At 50.0% G+C, this 18,333-nt stretch overlaps 8 protein-coding genes across 8 annotated transcripts; 2 read left to right on the top strand and 6 right to left on the bottom strand.

Annotated features, from left to right (window-relative positions):
• Window positions 1-1,261: 1,261 nt before the first annotated feature.
• On the bottom strand, window positions 1,262-3,233 carry JCM6883_001529 (thiolase family protein; the record flags this gene model as incomplete). The annotated part of the gene is made up of 9 exons (XM_076629123.1): window positions 1,262-1,303; window positions 1,460-1,538; window positions 1,611-1,833; window positions 1,897-2,246; window positions 2,310-2,417; window positions 2,484-2,590; window positions 2,659-2,889; window positions 2,985-3,038; window positions 3,126-3,233. 9 exons carry the CDS (start codon window positions 3,231-3,233, stop codon window positions 1,262-1,264), a joined length of 1,302 nt encoding a protein of 433 aa, XP_076490770.1.
• Window positions 3,234-3,482: 249 nt separating this feature from the next.
• On the bottom strand, window positions 3,483-5,870 carry HEM1 (5-aminolevulinate synthase; the record flags this gene model as incomplete). The annotated part of the gene is made up of 8 exons (XM_076629122.1): window positions 3,483-3,805; window positions 3,874-3,952; window positions 4,023-4,193; window positions 4,263-4,759; window positions 4,826-4,983; window positions 5,055-5,170; window positions 5,243-5,263; window positions 5,334-5,870. 8 exons carry the CDS (start codon window positions 5,868-5,870, stop codon window positions 3,483-3,485), a joined length of 1,902 nt encoding a protein of 633 aa, XP_076490769.1.
• Window positions 5,871-6,152: 282 nt separating this feature from the next.
• ARL3 (Arf family GTPase ARL3) lies at window positions 6,153-7,108 on the bottom strand (the record flags this gene model as incomplete). Its single annotated transcript, XM_076629121.1, has 7 exons — window positions 6,153-6,204; window positions 6,270-6,444; window positions 6,509-6,622; window positions 6,685-6,735; window positions 6,803-6,877; window positions 6,944-6,995; window positions 7,058-7,108. 7 exons carry the CDS (start codon window positions 7,106-7,108, stop codon window positions 6,153-6,155), a joined length of 570 nt encoding a protein of 189 aa, XP_076490768.1.
• Window positions 7,109-7,200: 92 nt separating this feature from the next.
• On the top strand, window positions 7,201-8,610 carry JCM6883_001526 (uncharacterized protein; the record flags this gene model as incomplete). The annotated part of the gene is made up of 7 exons (XM_076629120.1): window positions 7,201-7,267; window positions 7,520-7,574; window positions 7,684-7,726; window positions 7,809-7,961; window positions 8,027-8,179; window positions 8,250-8,336; window positions 8,476-8,610. 7 exons carry the CDS (start codon window positions 7,201-7,203, stop codon window positions 8,608-8,610), a joined length of 693 nt encoding a protein of 230 aa, XP_076490767.1.
• A 178-nt stretch (window positions 8,611-8,788) lies between these two features.
• On the top strand, window positions 8,789-12,303 carry JCM6883_001525 (uncharacterized protein; the record flags this gene model as incomplete). The annotated part of the gene is made up of 15 exons (XM_076629119.1): window positions 8,789-8,797; window positions 8,865-8,908; window positions 8,966-9,331; window positions 9,400-9,495; window positions 9,569-9,724; window positions 9,820-9,999; window positions 10,099-10,236; window positions 10,304-10,373; window positions 10,444-10,534; window positions 10,600-10,687; window positions 10,762-10,800; window positions 10,882-11,017; window positions 11,104-11,235; window positions 12,027-12,165; window positions 12,230-12,303. 15 exons carry the CDS (start codon window positions 8,789-8,791, stop codon window positions 12,301-12,303), a joined length of 1,758 nt encoding a protein of 585 aa, XP_076490766.1.
• A 371-nt stretch (window positions 12,304-12,674) lies between these two features.
• On the bottom strand, window positions 12,675-14,733 carry JCM6883_001524 (uncharacterized protein; the record flags this gene model as incomplete). Its single annotated transcript, XM_076629118.1, has 9 exons — window positions 12,675-12,791; window positions 12,862-12,873; window positions 12,952-13,122; window positions 13,187-13,402; window positions 13,487-13,568; window positions 13,648-13,728; window positions 13,798-13,921; window positions 13,986-14,257; window positions 14,333-14,733. The coding sequence occupies 9 exons, from the start codon at window positions 14,731-14,733 to the stop codon at window positions 12,675-12,677; spliced, it is 1,476 nt and encodes a 491-aa protein (XP_076490765.1).
• Window positions 14,734-15,428: 695 nt separating this feature from the next.
• SEM1 (proteasome regulatory particle lid subunit SEM1) lies at window positions 15,429-16,087 on the bottom strand (the record flags this gene model as incomplete). The annotated part of the gene is made up of 4 exons (XM_076629117.1): window positions 15,429-15,474; window positions 15,647-15,782; window positions 15,890-15,920; window positions 15,992-16,087. The coding sequence occupies 4 exons, from the start codon at window positions 16,085-16,087 to the stop codon at window positions 15,429-15,431; spliced, it is 309 nt and encodes a 102-aa protein (XP_076490764.1).
• An 854-nt stretch (window positions 16,088-16,941) lies between these two features.
• Window positions 16,942-17,439, bottom strand: JCM6883_001522 (uncharacterized protein; the record flags this gene model as incomplete). The annotated part of the gene is made up of 1 exon (XM_076629116.1): window positions 16,942-17,439. One exon carries the CDS (start codon window positions 17,437-17,439, stop codon window positions 16,942-16,944), a length of 498 nt encoding a protein of 165 aa, XP_076490763.1.
• Between the last annotated feature and the right edge of the window lie 894 nt (window positions 17,440-18,333).

Genomic DNA, 18,333 nt, shown 5'->3' with positions numbered 1-18,333 from the left:
AGACGCTTCTTTGAGCAAAAAAGTAAAGCTCAACCGTCTTTCCGGCTCGAGCTCTCTCAATTGTTGACGAGAGGCGCGCGTTACCCGTTCCGTCACTCCCCAACACGACTTTACGCATGGACTGGGGTGCAGCAGAAACTGTTTGCTCTCTCTCTTCTCTTTAGCCGTGTGGATCGTGCGAGAAGACGAAGATGGAATAAAGAAGGCGCAAAGGCGAAGAACTCTTCCTTTGACGCCCCTACGAGTTCCTACTTCGATCAACGACACGTCGTTCGTGTGCAGGATCAACAAGACGACGAGTGAGAGAAATTGCGAAAGAACCGAGCGGTGCGTTCGAGGCAGGAAAGCAAAGGATTCGAAACGAGTTGCCGCCAACCGCACTGCACCTTGCTGCGCCTCGCCGAGACGGAGATCTCGACCGTACCCGGCTTTCGTTAACAGAAACGGAAGATGTGATCGAGCGAAACGCGTGGCGAAACTTCTAAAGATTCTTTTTGTCTCTCCCTCTCATCTCACTGTGCCGCGGGGACGATCACTTCCTTCTCCTTCTACTTGTTTGAATTCTCATTTATCCTTTGTTCCCCAAGCCCGGGAAATGAAGATGGCAACGGGAGCTTTACGGGAGTTGCAAAGCAATGAAACTCGGATCGCATTGGCTTGAATTTCGCAAAGGGGAGGGATCCCATGGATCGAGGAGTTTTCGTGCGATGGAGAGAATCGAACGAACGAAAGTCGAGCTTTGAACTACGTGCAACTCATCAAGAAAACATCGACCTGTCGAAGAGAGGGAAGATTCTTTTCTTCTTCAAAAGTGCAGGATTCAGCGAGAGGAATCCACGCCCGGTTCGTGTTCTCCTCTTCTCGTCGAGTACAACACAACGTCACCTCGTTATTATGGGGATGACGAATCGAGCAACGACGTGCGTCGTGCATAGTGCAGTTCATTCAGAAGGGAAGATCCCTTCCCTCCCGAAGAGATCTTCCATGCCATCTCTGATTTCGCCATGCACCTCCATCTCACGCCTCGAGCTAGTACTCCACTAGCTCACGCACACACTCACGCGCGTCTTGCAGTCGAACGACCTCTTCCCGGAAGCCCAGGCAAATGACGCGGGGATTACTAGCATAGTTTTCTCTTCTTCTTTTTGCTCGAGCTTGTCTTTTGTGGAATTTTGTCTGATGCATCGCGAGTAAATTACATTAAGGTCTGATTCCTTTTTGTCGAACGACGACGACAACGACGGCGAGTACTGAAGTCAATTTAGAGTCGTTGAATGACAATAGCCGAAGCACCTCCTCCTCCCTAGAACGATCGAACAAAAGAAAAGCAGATCAGTCAACTGTTCTTGGTACGCGCAGTCGAGAAGAATAGAAGGGAAGAAGTTTTGGCGAGAGGAGTCGAGACATCTTTCGACTGAGAATGGGAAAAAAAAGAAAGGCCAGGGGACCGGGGACTTACGTTACAAACACCGGCGACACCATATTCTCCCGACTTGAGAAGATGTACCAACGTAACGATAATTCGAGAACCAGAAGAACTAATGCGCGACACAAAAACGAACAATCAGTTCATTTTCCCCTTCATAGAGAGAGAGAAGAGTCGTTCTTACCCAAGAGCGTGACCAAGAGCGACAGCACCTCCGTTGACGTTGAGTTTCTCGGTAGGAATGTTCAAGATCTTTTGGTTCGCGATCGCGACGGCAGAGAACGCTTCGTTGACTTCGAATTTCGCGACTTGATCCATCGAGATACCGGCCCTTTTGAGGGCGAGAGGGATAGCTTGCGCAGGAGCAACGGGGAAATCGATAGGTGCGCAGGCAGCGTCGGCGAAAGCTGAAGGATCGATAAAAGAGTCAAAAAAGTGCGATCTTTAGCAAGAAAGAAAGGAAAACGCACAGATAACCTTGGCTAGAGGCTTAAGACCGAGCTCGTTGACCTTATCTTGGGAAGCGAGGAGGAGAGCCGAAGCACCATCGTTAAGAGTCGAAGCGTTCGCGGCGGTGATAGTTCCATCCTTTTTGAAAACGGGTTTGAGCGAAGGGACCTTGTCGGTCTTTACCTTCTTGTATTCCTCGTCCTCCGAGATGACAACATCGCCAGTTCGGGCGTTGGGGATTGTTACAGGGGCGATTTCGTCCTTGAAGGCACCGGCTTTCCAGGCTTCCGCGGCTTTGCGGTAAGATTCGAGGCAGAAGTTGTCTTGGTCTTCCCGAGTGATTTGGTGTTTCTTAGCGGTCTCCTCAGCGCTGTCGTCCCACCGAGATGTATCAGTCCCATTGAAGAGAGACTGGAGATTCGGGAGAACTGACCAGATACCCATGGGGTAATCTCCGTAAACGTCGGTCAATCCATCCTTGACGACAGCATCTTGAGCTTGGTAATGACCGAAAGTAGCAGGAGTACGGGGGATGTAGAAGCTAAGAGGTCGAACAGTGTCAGCGAGTACGAAAGGGGAGAATCTCGCAGAAGTTGGGAAAACTCACGGAGCAGAAGACATGGATTCCATTCCACCAGCGATCATGACATCTCGTTGACCAGTTTGAATGTTTTGAGAAGCGAGCATAACCGCCTTCATTCCGGATGCGCAAACCTACACCAAACTCACGAAACTCATCAGCGAAACATGAAAATCGCTCGGAGAAATCATTTCCAACTTACCTTGTTGATCGTGGTCGCTTCGGTCGATTCGGGTAATCCAGCCCCGATAACGACTTGACGAGCAGGAGATTGACCTGCACCACCTTGCAACACTTGACCGAAATACAAATCTTCGACTTGATCCGGTTTCACATTCGACGCCGCCAGAACACCTTTCACGGCGGCGACACCGAGTTGAGTAGCCGGGACTTTGGCGAGTACTCCTTGGAAGGAACCGACGGGGGTTCGGGACTGAGGGACAAGAGGGAACAAAGGTAGAGAGTAAGGACCTCGAGTGAATCAGTCAACCACCTCAGGAGGAGAAGGGAGAGAGGGGCAGAACTCACAGCACCAACGATGAATACTTCACGAAGACCAGAAGGAGCGGCAGTTGAAGAAGACTGCGGCAAGAGAAGGAGGATCGTTCGACGCGTGAGTGAGTTGGGGATTTGTTGGGGGAGAAATCAACTTGAGGCAGTTGAGCTCACCATTCTGATATTAGATAACCTACGAACGGCGGTAGTAGTGTGAAGTAAGGTAGAAGTAGTGGAAGAAGAAGAGGAAGAGGCGAAGATGCGGCGAGAAGCGGTTTGCATTCGTTCAGGAGTTGGGTCCAGTTTGACTTGGGTGGGAGCTATTCGCGCTTGATTAGAGTAGACTCGTGCGAGCAAAGGTGCAGAACAAGCGAGCGGTGGAAGGCAAGCGAGTTGATTCGGGTTCTTCGGTTTCCCTTTCCTCGCTTCTCTCGACGGCAAGTGGGAACACAAAAATCCCGGAAACGGTTCAAAGGAGAGCAACGAAGGGAGAGTTGTGAGATTTCGACCAGACGATAGACAAAAAGAGGTCTAAGCAGAAAGACTAGCTTGAGCCGAAGAAGTAACCTTGTTGTCGGCGATCCAGGTTTTCTTCTCCTTCATCATGAGTTTCGCCTCTTCCAAATCCTTCAACTCGAGTTGTTCCTTGCTCCAGAGGTTCGTGACCTCCCTGGCATCCTTCATTCCAACTCCACAACGACCTCCGAGGGCCTTCCAGTCGGGAGTACGCTTCAATCCCAATTCGGTCCAAACGCTGTCGACCGCGGCGACGAGCGCCGAGAGTTGCGTGGGAGTGTGAAGGGGAGAAGGAGTGATACGGAGGCGTTCTTCACCGATCGAAACGGTAGGGAAGTCTGATAGGAACGAGAGGAGTCAGAAACGAGGAATTCGACAAACGAAGGAGCTCGAGTTTTCGACTCACTGATACTCTGGACGTAAAGCTTGTGCTTGGTCAAGAGGAGATCACTAGCAGCTTTGGCAGCTTCCGCATTTCCAACAAGCTGCAGGCACAAAAATCGTCGAAATCAGCGAGCGAACATCGACCGAAAGAAATCGATTCTCTGTGCTTACAAGAGGAACGATGTGAGAAGGGTTCGGAATAACAGGGATCCCAATCTTGGTGAGATCCGCCTTGACTCTCGCAACGTTACGTTGTTGTTGTTGACGATCTCCGAGGTGTTCCCTCTGGTAAGCGATCGCAGCTCTCGCTCCAGCCGCAGTCGAAGGAGGGATTGAAGTCGTCTACTCGCAGCAAAAGGCTTCTTCAGTTACGATCAAAGATATGGAGAGAGAGGAAGGAAGGAAACTTACGAAGATGAAGCCAGGAGCGTAAGAACGAACCATATCTACGAACTTCTCACTTCCAGCGATATAACCTCCAACGACTCCATACGCTTTCCCGAGAGTACCCGTAATGATATCAACTCGATCCATTACCGAACCTTGGACACCTCCTTTCGCGTTGACTTCGAAATCGAGATGTTCGGCAACCCCAGCTCCGGTGGGTCCGTACATTCCAACGGCGTGTACTTCATCGAGGAAAGTGATCGCTCCGTACTTCTCGGCCAAGTCGCAGATCTCCTTGATGGGACCGACGGTTCCGGACATCGAATAGACGGATTCGAAAGCGATGATTTTAGGGGTGTCGAGAGGAAGGGAAGCGAGTTTAGCTTCGAGGTCGACGAGATCGTTGTGCTTGAAAATCATCTTGGCGGCTCGAGAGTGTCGAATACCTTGAATCATTGAAGCGTGGTTCATTTCGTCCGAGAGAATGACACATCCGGGCATTTTCGATCCGAGAGTCGAAACTAAACGAGCGAACGAGGGGACGAGATCAGCTTCGACGTTTACGAGTAGAGTCGGGAGTAGCTTACGAGTCTCGACGTTCGCGACGTAACAACTCGAGAAAACGAGTGCAGCCGGTTTCTGATGCAACTGAGCGAGTTCGTTCTCGAGCGCCAAATGCATCGCACCGTTCCCGGCAATGTTACGGGTTCCTCCAGCTCCCGCTCCGTACTTGTCGAGAGTGTCGCTGCGAGGATCCCGAAAACCTTGACTTCAGTTTCCGTCTTTCTCGAGAGACTGAAGCAACGTTGGACTCACTGAATGGCTTTCAAAGTGACGGGGTGTCGACCCATTCCGAGATAATCGTTCGAACAATGAACGGTTACTTCGTCCTCGGGCTTTGCGGTGTGGGCCTGAGGGAACTTGGCAGCCAACTGAAAAGAACGAAAGAAAGAAAACGGTCAGTTTCGAGCAGAAATTGAAACATCTGTAGAGTGAGAACTTACCCTATTGATGTTGTTAAAGTACTAAACAATTCAAGGATCATGGTCAGCTCTCTCGTTGGTGACCAAGTAGCGAAAGAAGAGTTAAACTTACTCGGTAAGACCTATCCTCGTGCTTCTTCTGAAGCTGGGCTTCATAGAAGCCCTCGTAGTTGAAACCTATTGGACTGTGCTGGATGTGCTTCTTGAACCCCAGGGCGCAAGTTGGTCGACCTTGAGTATGTTCTTCCTTGCGAGGTTCGATCATCACCTCGGCATCGATCTTCGACGAGGTCGACGACGACGCTGGGTTGACAAATGAGGCTTGAGCATTCTCGGTAATGTTCGTAGCTTTGCGAAGTGCTTCTTGTTGTACTTCAGTGATGGATGCGTAAGATCGACGAGAAGTGTTGACCAATCCCGATCCTTTGAATTCATCTCGAGATTGTTGGTGGACGGCGGAAGAGGTGGAGAATCCACGAGCTTGGAGAGCAGGTTTCATCAAGGGGCATTTCGATTGAGCCAAGTGGACGAGTTGGTTAGTACCGATGGGAGTAGTCGAGGTGGAGAAGAGTCCGAGGCGTTGGAGAGGAGTGCGATGGAGGAAGGGGCAGACGGTGCCGAATCGTTTGAGTTGAACAACTGCTTCCATGGTGTAGAGTGTGGCGTGTTTGAGTGTGGTAAGAATGTGTGAGGAGAAGAGGCACTTTTCGAAACTTTCACGAGTTTCCCGCGGTCGGGCACTTTTCGAATTTCGCGCTCATCACTCGCTCACTTGACAGAAACAGCTATTCGTTACAACAGATCTACTACTGCAGGGCCCGGCCGAGAGATGCACAAAGAAACGCTAAAATCGACTCGAATTGTTTTTTCGCGAACTGTTTTGCGAAACGAGGTTAGCAGCTGATTCCAGCAGAAACGCGAGGAAGAAGACTCACTGATGGATCCGTAAGAACAGCCAATCCACCGCTTCCCGAATCCCATCCCTGCACAATCCGCAAATTCCGTCAGATTGCGAGAGTACCATCAGAAGTGGAAACTTGATACTCACCCTCTCAGCGCAGAAATCGACATGACATTCCCTTCACTGACGTTCAACTTCTCTACGATCTGTTGATTGAACATCTGTTTGATATCTTCCACTGCGATCGCTCCCTCGCAATCTTGTTTGTTCGCGAGCACAAGCGTTGGAACTCCATCGACTCGATGATCCGTCACGATCGTCTCTGCTCGACAGCATCTCCTCGTCAGTAACATGGAACGGAAGTAGAAGGGAAGAGAGAATCGGACCGAATACAGCCCAACATTCTTCTATTCGTTCTTTGTCCGTCGAATCGATCACGAACACTACGGCGTGACAATCTGCGTAGTACTTTGGCCAGATGCTCCGGATATCTCTTTGGCCTACTCAAGAGAGTGTCAGGTACTTGTTGACGCGACGTGGCAGGAAGCGGACGAGAGCTCACCTCCGAGATCCCAAAATTGTAAAACTGAAGAAGACAAAGTGATTCGACCGACTGTTTCAATCGAACACTACCTCAGCGCCCTACACTCCAGAAGAGTATCAAAGAACTGAGTACGTACTGTTCTGACCGATTGTAGGGGCTATACTGTTTGGATCGACCTCGGGAGTATGGTTGAAGGTACTTTTCACTTTCTCTGCAATGGTCGACGCCTCTTCATCAGAACGCGAGTCCGAGACAGGTGAAGACGGCGAGAACTCGCCTAGGAACGTTGTCTTTCCAGCGTTATCGAGACCCATGATCAAGACGGAATACTGAGGCGGAAACGAGAAAGGTTCAGGTTTGAGCGATTGAACGGAAGAAAGGGAATGCTTACCTCTTGTTTCTGCATCAGATGGGCGATGAAGCCCGTAATGAGCCTGTACATGACTCCCAACGTACGTTCAACAACGGCGAACAGTCGAAGAGGAGAGGTGATCGAGTTGGTTGACTCCAGACGGGTAAAGCGACGGAAACCGGATGCAGGCAAGAAGCAGAGATATCGTAGGAGCTGCTAGCTTCTTGCAGGCGAGTTCGGTCAGATCGAGTGAGAGGTAGGAGGTCAAATTGTTGATTCACACTTCTTGTCATCTCTCACATCGACTCTGTCTCGTACAAACGCTCTTACGACCACAATAGTCACCGGTAACGGACCTTAATACCCATATCTACACCTGTGTCAATCGAACAGTTCAACTAAGGTCACTTTAATCGGGGAGATAACATCATCAAAGTGAGCCTCGTTCTCCTGACCTAGCACCTCACTATGCGCCTGCTAAACGAAGGCTGTGTCTCACAGTGGGTCAGTCATCTAGTGCAGTGAAGATCACGCCTCAAGATCGGTCCATCCTCGAGTAAACTTTTCCTCTTCTACTTCCCCCACTCTTCCGAGCTCCTCCCTTCTGAGTCTCTGAAGTACCAGGTTTACTGACTACGCGGACGCTGACACAACCTTGTAAATAGCCTGAAGCTACAGCGGGATAAACTGAAACAATATCAAAAACGAGTTGAGCACTTCTTTTCCCTCTCTCCTCTGTCCCTACTCGTCCATTCAGTTCGAACTGACCCCGATTCCGAGCATACGATAGATCGAAGTAGTTCTCAAACGAGAGAAAGAAATCGCTACGGGATCCTTAAGAGCAGGGAACAAGCAACGAGCTTTAATCGCCTTGCGACAGAAGAAATATCAAGAAACTCTCTTATCGCAGACGGATTCTCAGTTGGAAACACTACAGAAACTCGTCCGTCAAACCTTTCGTTATTTTCCTCTCGGGAGATCGTTGACGTCAAGAGTTGAGGTGGACAGGTTCAATCGATCGAATTTTCCTTGGTCGAGAAAGACGTCCTTTTTGGACTACAACAAGGAAACGAGGTCTTGAAACAACTGAACAAGGAGTTGGATATAAACAAGGTCGAGAAATTGATGGATGAGACGAGGGAAGGAATCGCTTATCAAGAGGTACGTCGCAAATTCCCCATTCGCCTTTGCTGAATGCGCTCACGAATGACTCTCACCTTGGTATCGATAGGAAGTCAGCGCGTTACTGTCAAGTCGGATCTCGGCACAAGACGAAGAAGACGTATTGGCAGAACTCGCGGCGATGCAAGAGGCAGAGGTAATTCCACAAATTTCCTCCTTTCTTCCTCTCTCGCCCATCTTCAGCCTCCGTTTCGTGCTTGCGATTGGAAGCGGCGATGCTCTCCGTCTCGCTGAGTCAGAGAAAGTAGCTAACAGGTCTTTCTGTCGTTTCGCAGCTCGGAACCAAATTACCTCAAGTTCCCGTCAACCAGCTCCCGACTCCCGAACGAAGGACAGAAGTGTCGACTCCTGCGCAAGAGGAAGAGGAGGAGAGAGTACCCCAACGACAAAGACAAACTATAGCCGCATAGTCTCATCCTGCGAGATTGTAATACTTGTGCTCAGATTGTGATTAGGTGTAATTCATTTTGTACTTCTAAATCTGAAATAGCGTCGATTACTTTTGCCATCTTGAATAGTGCAGCTGGAATTTATCGAACTTGAACCTGAACTTGAACTCAACACTTCTCACATTTCGACCCTCTCAAGATGAGTGAAGTGAGTCCTCTGGTCGTAATCTGAGTACACTTCTAGGCAGTACTAACGGCACCCGAACGTCTCACAGAACGGCAGACTCGCTCCTTCCTCTTCCCGATCTGACCGCGCAGCGTGAGTCCCCTTCTAGCCCTCTTGCTTGCTCCTCGCTGACTCAGAGTGCTACTGCAGATCTATTACATCTCAGACGTCATCCTCACGTCGTCGCGCAGGAGGTGGTGGTGGAGGAGGAGTAGGAGGGGAAGATGATGAACGCAAGAGACGAGAGGAAGACCGTCAATTCGAGCGAGAACGCGATAGGGAACGTCAACGAGAGTCTCGTAGTGATCGAGGGGACAGGAGATCTCGACGCGAGTACGATTACGATGAAGAAGAGGAATATTCGCATTCGAAGAGATCTAGGAGAGACGATAGAGACAGGGATAGGAGTAGGGATCGAGGGGATAGAAGAGGTTCGTCGTCTTATTATGACGAACCACCAAGGAGAGATGATCGTCGTTCTTCGAGAAGAGGGAATGAAGATTACGATGATCACAGGTTCGTCACTACCCTCTCCTATCTACTGCGCAGGGCATTGCACTGATAAGAGTAGTTCTGAGAACCAGATCTCGTCGTAGACGTTCACCTTCTTACGATGAATACAGAGATCGTCGTTCTCCTCCTCGTCGTCAATCCAAACCTCCTCGTTCTCCTTCTCCCGGGTTTGTTCTGCTCCCTCCTACTCTCTCCGTCTCCGCAACGAGCTCCTGACTGACCTGGATGTGACGTGAGTAGTATCTCTGAAGAACAACGAGAAATGCGTTCAGTTTTCGTCAACCAAATCGCCGCCCGAATCACCGATCGAGAACTCGGAATCTTTTTCGAAGCGAACGCCGGGAAAGTTCGAGATGCTCGAGTTATCGTCGATAGGATTTCTCGTCGTTCGAAAGGGTTCGTCTAGTCTTCCATCTCATCTGTTTCTGTCTTCCTCGCTTGAAAGATATCGAGGAACTGACTAATTGATGCTCCTGGATTACTCCGAACAGAGTCGGATACGTCGAATTTGTCGAACTCGAAAGTGTGCAGAAAGCCCTCACGTTGACGGGAACGAAATTACTCGGAATCCCTTTGATCGTTCAGTACACTGAAGCGGAAAAGAACCGACAAGCTCGAGACAACGCCAATGGAATGGGAGGAGGTGGAGCGAGTGGACCTATGAATGGAGGGTAAGTCACGGTATCAGTTCACTCTCTGGGTTCCTTCCCCATCTTCGCTATTCGTTGAAGGAAGAAAAACTGATAGTCTCGGATGTTCGTGACTTGCAGACTTTACGTCGGATCCCTCAATTTCGCTTTGACTGCAGACGATATTCGTGAGGTATTCCAACCTTTCGGAGAACTTGAAACGGTTGAATTACACAGGGATCCCATGACCGGTAAATCTAAAGGTTATTCATTCGTCAAGTGAGCCCATACAACTTTTGCTCTCTATCAGTCAAGATAGTGAGGCTGATTAGGATCGTGCGTGCAGATTCAAGGAACACAAAGATGCGATGGTCGCGATTGAGAAAATGAACAATTTCCCTCTCGCCGGTCGCGAGGTAAGTCGAGCCCCTCTGCTTCTCTTAATCTCTCCTATAACTGACTCGGACTCTCTCTCGGCGATGATAGATTAAAGTAGGACTTGTCGCTGATCGCAGTACCACGTTCAACAAGGCTTTCACGACTCCTCAAGAAACGAACTTACAACTTGAAGAGAATGGTACGTCTTCCGCATCTCGTCGTTCTGACGGCGTCAGCTTACCAACCTGCTTGATGTGTGACTAGGTGGTAACCCTGGAGGTATCTCTCGTTATGAACTCATGCAGAAACTCGCAGGAGTCGATAAAGGTCCCGAACTACCTCCTCAGCCTATGTGAGCTTCTCCCTTCCTCTCGTTGTCTCCCCGAGATATTCACTGACGCTCATTGTGACTGTGCATGTCGATAGGTATCGTCCTAACATCCCACAGAACACTACCCGTAACGTGTAAGTCGCAAACCGAATCATCCTCATCTCGTTTCTTTCTCCCGAATCGCGAATCTGACTTTCGAACGAACAATCGACTAGCTTGATGAAAGACGCGTTCAACCCCGAAGAAGAGACTGAACGAGATTGGGATCTAGAATTAGCCGAAGACGTCAAATCGGAATGTGAAGACAAGTATGGTAAAGTGTTGGACATTTACGTCGCGAAAGAATCCCAAGTCAGTTCTCCCTCCCATCTTGCCTTCCCTCACCCCCCTTCCCTCGTTGGACTTGTACTGACGCGAGAGTCTGAGTGAATGTGTAGGGAGAGATTTATATCCGATTTGAAAAAGTTGAAGATGCCGTAAAAGCAACTCAGGGACTGAACGGTCGTTGGTTCGGAGGTAGACAGATTTCAGCAAACCATGTCGGAGACTCTCTTTACGATGCCAACGTCGTCAAGAAGAAGTAGAAGAACATCGACCGGCAAACCTCGTTCCTCTTTCGCCTCATCAACGAATCACGCTCTCGACTTCCGCCCTACGACTACTCAATCCCGAAACTACTTCGCTTACACGCGGAGCATCGGATCTGTCTCGTCACTCCGCATCTCTCTTTCCTTTCCCTTCTACATCGAAAAAAACCTATATCTACTCCTACTTTCTTTTTCAGTCAACAGGTGGTTCCCGTTTCGGTTCGCCAGCAATGTGTACATCTCCTCATCGTTCTCTTCTCTCTTCCGTGCAAAGATCAGTCATTCGTTACCATTCGTTTCTCCCTCGAGGAGATCGCCCCGTTTCTCCGGGAGACTCCGCCGTTACTCGCGCTCCGCCGCTCGGAAAGAGTCGCCCCAGCCTTATGGCCTAGCATGCTGTTCGGCATGCTCACGAGATTGAGAATTTAGCGAGAGGACGAAGCTCGAAATTTTCCGTTTTTGACGCAGGTTTTTTTTTCGTTCGTCTCCATCGCCTGCGCCTTCGCTGTTCAAGTCAGCTACGATCTATACGCCAACGTGCGTGTGTCTACAAAATAGAGAAACTCGTCGAACTCGCTTCGACAAACTTCCCTCTTTCCGATCGATCCTTCACTCGCCGACTTCGAGCGATCGCCCTTCAGCAAGCTGTCGTCTCTTCAGCGACTACGTTTCCAAGCCCGACGGCTGTACAAAGAAGTAAGCTCCTTTTCCCCTTCTTTCGCCCCCACTCGCTCTCTCTCCCGATCTCTAACCACTCTTTACATCGATCATAGCTCTTCTACCTCGCGAAAGAATACCCCGATCCGAATTATCCGATCCATAAGAAGTTACACGGGTGTTTCTTGGCGCATGTCGGAGGGGACGAAGAGAAATTAACGGAAGGGATCAAGAAAGCGGAGTTTATCAAGAAAGGTGAGTGCGTTCTAGCTACTGGGCAGAAGAGCCAAAGAGCTGATATGAATGTGGAGAGGAATAGAGCTGGAAGCAATGTATAGTTTGAGGAAATATCGGGCGATGAAGAAATCGTATTACAGCGAAGAAACTACGTGATCAATCAACTGCATTCTTACCTGAACAGTCCGAGAGGAACTGTGCTCCCGTGAGGGAAGCGGTCGCAATCGTTGCGAGATACCCACGACTCATTGCGCGATTTCGAAGGAAACTGAAAACTATGTCGAGCATTCAACGGTCTCTCGGTCGCTCGAGTAAGACGTCCGCCTATCTATGCTCTTGTATTACAAAGAAGAATGTGAATAAAATAGTGTCTATGTAGAGCGAGAGGATGGATGCACGAGCGTATGAACAGAAATCGCTGAGTGAACGGAAGAGGTAATGAAAGTGAGTAGGTACAAGCTCGAGCGAGGCAAAGACGACACGTGGGGAGGAGTGAATGCAGAGGAGGGTGAAGAGTATGATTTCGTTTAGCCAGAAGCGGTTGTTGAGTCGACAGCACAATCGGGGAAGGTGATATCCTTGAGTTTTCGGTTGTGATCCATCAAACCCCAGTAAGGTTCAACGCCTCCGTACTGCTCTTTCCACTGTGATAACGAAACGCTAGGAGTCAGTCTACGGGTCTTTTGAAAGTCGTGAGAGTCAGAATTCGCTTACAGGCTCATCGAACTAAAAATCATTCGATCAGGTCGAACGAGTCAGTACACGGGACAACTCAACTCACGCAGACAGAAGCGGAGGACTCACAGGCTCAAAGTAAAAGTAGTACGACCCATTCTGGTTCGCCTGACAGGGATAAGTATCCAAGAAAGTTTGCAATTCCGAGATTCCCGCGACTGCTCCTTGTAAAGTTGCGTTTTCCGGGGTCATACTCTCTGTCGGCCATCCAGTCTCTGCGATGTACGCCGTTGGTTTATTCTATATCGACGTGAAACTTCAGCACGAAGTCTTCGCAGAGCAGCAAAAGGAAGAGAAAACGTACGGCAGCAGCTTCAGCGAGGACGACGTTGTTCTCTTCGAAGAATTCCCAAGTCCATCCAGCTGCGTCGTCAACGTTGACTCCTCCGAACCAAGGATGAACATTCGCCATGATGTAATCGGCTCCGGCGACGTAGGTTGAAGTGAACTCGGAACCGGCGTCGGAGGTTCCTACGGGCAGAGTTTTGCCATAATTCTTCGAGGCGAGTCGGGTGCGAAACTGGTAAGAGACGAGTCGTAAGCTCGAGGATTCAGTTTCGCAGTAAAGGGATCGAGGGCACGAGGGAGGAAAAGTAAGACGTACAGCGCTCATTTGGGAGGTCAAGTAAGAGATCCGACTCGCCGCATTGTCGGTAGAACTCAACGGGTCAGCGTTCAGCACATATCTGGCGAAAGCAGCACAAGAAACAAGTTCAGCATCGAGCTCCCTGGAAAGGATGCAAAGTGATTCTTCACAACACTCACTCGTTTCCGATCGTGATTCCACCAACGTTATCAGTTCCGTACTTGTCTAACGCATCGATGAGCCAATCTTGTTGTTGAGCGCTAATCAGAAAATAGAAATCGTCAGTCAAAACGAATTCCGTTACCGTCGGCAATGAAAGAAGAACTCACTTGACGGTCTCGTTGATTCCGACGTAAGCTCCTAGCCAGACAGTCATGTTGACTTTCGTGTCTTGAATAGCTTGGAGCACGAGTTCAGATTGGTTACAAGCTGATCCATAAGTTCGAATTCGGGCTATCAAGCGGTTTTCGAAAGCGTTAGTTTCCCTTATATCCTCATACCGTAGGGTTAGACTCACTCGTCAATTGCGACAACAACTGAATATCTTCCGTAACATTCGCCAAAGTCGCTCCACACCACGGTTCGAGAGCGTTGAAGGGAGTGTAGGCCATTCCGTAAAAGACTTTCTTCAGTCGACTATCTTGCTCGAATTGACTAGGATCTGATGGATTCGATTTGACCGTTTCCGAGGTACCCTGAATGTACTGAAGTTTGCCGCTCCCGGACGAGGAAGAGGAGGAATCGTTCTTGTTTGCTGTGACCCTCCAAGCGACAATTCCGACGATAACTCTGGATAACGCGCGGGAGAAATGGATCAGCTTGAAGGGCTCGTCCAACACATCGTCCACAGCGAGAAGAACTTACCCAATCACGATGAGAACACCAGTAACGATGAAAGCCCATTTCCTAACTTTATTCCCTTTCGGCGCCTCGTTCCCGTCTCTATATTCCTTACTATACGGATTATTCTTGTCCCTCGTCACTGCGCTGTATCCTCCTGCTGCTCCAGCTCCCGCTCCACCCGCTGCCGAAGTGAGAGGTGTCGGCTCATCCAAACTCCACTGTGAACTAGATTTCCCCAAGTGTGATTCGCCCGAGTAAGGTCTCTGTGTGTTCTGTGGTGGATATCCGAACGAGTCGTGCGAGGCGAAAGGGTCTTGATGCTGTTGACCAGAATAACCTCCTCCCTGAGAAGGGTAACCGCCATAACCTGGAGATTGCTGCTGTGGGTAATCATTGTATCCCAAGTGATTGTTGTACGCCATCACTCTCTATGTGACCTTCGACTGGCGAGTGAAGAGGTGGGAGAAGGGAAGGGGGAAGGTCGACCGACTGCGTAGTTGACTGATTTTAGTGGGGGGAGAAGAAAGACGCGGAGAAGGACAATAGAAGCGCCTCTTCGGTTCGGTGTGTGATCGAGTTCGTAGCTTCTGGTTGTGTTGAGCGAGTGTCGTGAAGTGTAAGCAGAGGAGAGGAAATGGAGCTTTCGAATTCTGAGAACTAGCCAAGTAATTTGTTACTCTCGTCGTACAGTAATCTGGCGATCGCAGGACTGCTTCTCTTTCCAAATTCCGAGAGCTTGGAGTACTGCGGCGACACGTAAGAAAAGTGGAAAAAGAATCGTCGAAAAAGCTCCGTTTTTCGCTCTTGGAGACTCTCGAGAACGCTTGTTGTTCGTCAGACAGGCAGAAGGAGCAAGTTGCTGAGGAAACACTAGACGTGTCGCTAGCTGTGATAACGCGGAAGGGACCCGAGACTGTGGAAGAAGACGTTGTTGTTTGCGAAAGATCGGATCTGTGAACTTGGTTTGCTCTTCTGTGCGGAGCGGTATTGGTGGCCCAGGTCGCGATAGGCGGCTCTTCCGAGATTGCGTAGTCGATACGGTGGTGATCGAAAGGTATTACAACGAGGAAGAAGCGGAGGAAGTACTAAACGAGAAAGGAAGAGAGTTTGCGAGTTTCTAAGACTGCATTTGTTGTTGTTCCGATTGCTTCAAGAGCTCTCCCCTGTACATGTGAGGCGGTGACAGTGTCAGCGAGTCTGTACCACGCAGGCTCCTTCAAGGAGCGAGGATCTCGAGAAGAAAACGCTCCATCAAGCATTCGATTGCGAAGAATCTTTAGCCGTTCCACTCGGATCCTCGCTCCCTCAAATCTCAGCGAATGAAAAGAGGCTCACCTTAGTTGCACGCTGAAGTCATCGCTCACATCATCATCGTCCCAGTTGTCTTCCCACAGTAAATCCAGAGATTTCGATCCTGGTTGACCAGCTTTCGCGTTTAAAGATGCGCCGTACGTTTCCGAATCTTTCCAGTCTGTACAAGCGTGGACGTATGAGTTAGCTGTCGTTCTGGCGAGAGTCGAGGGAGGAGAGGAGAGGAGGCGGTGATGCGGCCCTCGTTCTCCCTCAAAGTGGACTTGCCTGATTCAGGGAACTCTTCGAATTCGTCATCCTGAATGAAACAAGTCTCTGTCAGCTCAACAGGTTCATGGAGAGAGCTGAGGAGAGAGATGAATGATTCACCTCTTGTAAAGGGAGAAGATGAGGGTTCGCGTTGTTGTCCTTCGCGGGTTGAGCGGTAGAGGAGGACGCTTGAGCTGTTGATTGCGTAGTAGACATGGTTCAGATGCGAGCAAGAGGTGGTAGAGAGGGAAAGAGAGATCCATCTCTTTCACTTCATCATCTCACCTCGATTCTACTGGACCTACGCGGAAGAACAGCTGCATCGCTCTGGATAACACCTTTGAATGCCTCTAGCAGTTCTGAGCCAATCGCGGCTCCTACGTCGGCGCGAGGGCGCGAAACTATGTCGATTCGTCATTTTGGCCTCTCATTCTTCATCCTCCGCGCTCTGAAGGGTTCCACAGGTGCGTCGAGGATCCCAGTACTACGGTGTCGTGTGTGGGTGCCGGGCGCGATTTCGCGAAGTTCCGCGTCAAACTCCTCGTCCACGGCGAGTCACCTGTTTCCGCTTCAAACCTTTCGCCTATCCGGTATTCTCGCTCGAGACTCGGAATCCTTCCTGATTGTTCCCCCCAGAATTGTACTCTCGTCTCGTCAGACTCTGGCCTAGGTTCTTCCACAAGATCTCTGCTGACATGCTTTTGACTTTCCGGGCCTATGCTATATGGCCTGGATGTCGTTCGCGCTTTGCTCAAGCTTCTAACGCTAACTCGGCTGCTTCTTAGACCTCGATATTATTCGGAAGCTATGGGATCCTACCAGTCTCGAACCTGCCTCATCCTCAGCAGGACAAATTCGACCTCTCCGACTCAACGCGCAGCTGTCGCTTCGACCGTCCCCTCCCTAGCATGCATTCTCCCTTTGATCTCTCGCAGCATCTTTGGATTGGGTTCTTCTGACGGTCCGAGCGTTTGAGACGGAGGAAGACAGTCGAACACAAAGTCACATTTCGATAAAACCGATACTACTATCCGACTGAACGGCCGTTGGCTCCTCCCTCATACCCTCGCTCACTTTACCGTACCTTTTCCGACTCTCTTCGTTTCCATCCTTCTTTCAAAGTCCTCTGAGAGTCCTCCGTCCAAACACCATTCCTTCCCTTGATCCTCGTAGATGATCTCCATCCCGAGATCTCCCCACACCGTCTTAAGGTCCGTCATCAGCTCGTGGCGATGTTCGAGAGTGACTTTTCTGTTGAACACCTCGGGAGCGAGATACAAAAGGGTCGGGCGAAGACGTGGCGTGCTTGCGAGTAGCTCAATGACCTGGTCGATGGAACTATAGGGAACGACCCGAATATACGAGACGGGAATGACCGGCTCTTGGCGTGTGACGTCGAAGTTCATGTCCCAGAGAGTGATGGGATCCAAATGCTTCAGGAGGGTGGGGTCTATAGATTGAGCGAATTCAAAGTCAAGCGAGAGGAGATCGAGTTGAGGCGCAAGAGTCATGAGAGTTGTCGTGACGAAATGTGCATCGTCACTAGGGTCTTGAGAGTAGGCGAGCATTCGTAGAGAAGGGAATGAGGCGGGAGTGAGAGTAAGGTTCTCGAAGTTGTAAGGCGAGTATAGCTCGAGCTCTCGAAGTTGAAGTAGAGCAAAGAAGGTGGACGAGCGGATCTTGACTTCGGAGAGGCGCAAGGCGGCCAAGTCTGGACGCGGAAAAACAACGTTCAGCGGCACCGCAATCGAACGAGAATGGCTTAACTAACTGGGGAGGCGCGCGAGCTTGACAAAATCAATCTCTGAACCGTAACAATTAATAGCGAGTAAACGTAGGCCAATGTATTGTCGCCAGTCGACTCTGTCCGAGAATGAACCTAATCCGCGCAGCTGTATCAATAATTCGTGAACCATAGCAGGAGAACCTCCTCCTTCGGCTTCAACTTGACTCCAGATTTCACTCGACGTATAACTGTTGATTCTGACGACGGCGAACAAGAGAGGTCTGGCGATTTCGTAGAAGAGCTTCGAGACGAGACATAGGGAGCGGAGTGTCGATTGTCGAGAGATGTAAGTGGAAGAGTAGTACTGAAGTGGAGCGGAAGATTCGATTATGGGCTGAATGAGCTCAGGATGGGTTTCAACAGGGGGAAACAGTGGGAAGAGGAAGGGGAGCGAGAAGGAGGGGCAGCGGAACTCGAAGCAAGAGGATCATTCATGCTGTAACGAACTGCATCGAGCACATACGAGTCTAGTCAGCGCCCTGGAGCAAGAGTCCGCCTGTTCTAGGGCGATAGGGTCGAGCACGAAGAGATCCGAGATGAGAAAAGTGGGAGAAGAGCGAAACATGCTAGAACTCACTCTAGCGGGCGTAGACGAGCGCAGTAGACTCTCTAGATACTCTGCTGGCTTCTTAGGTCCGGTTGTCGTTGGTCGAGTGAGGTGAAGAGGAGCAAGAGT

Source organism: Sporobolomyces salmoneus, assembly GCF_050403485.1.
Source record: "Sporobolomyces salmoneus JCM6883 DNA, S_salmoneus_JCM6883_v1_ctg4, whole genome shotgun sequence".
Classification (NCBI taxonomy): domain Eukaryota; kingdom Fungi; phylum Basidiomycota; class Microbotryomycetes; order Sporidiobolales; family Sporidiobolaceae; genus Sporobolomyces; species Sporobolomyces salmoneus.
Note: the sequence above shows the minus strand (reverse complement) of the source record. Positions and strands in the feature narration are given on the sequence as shown.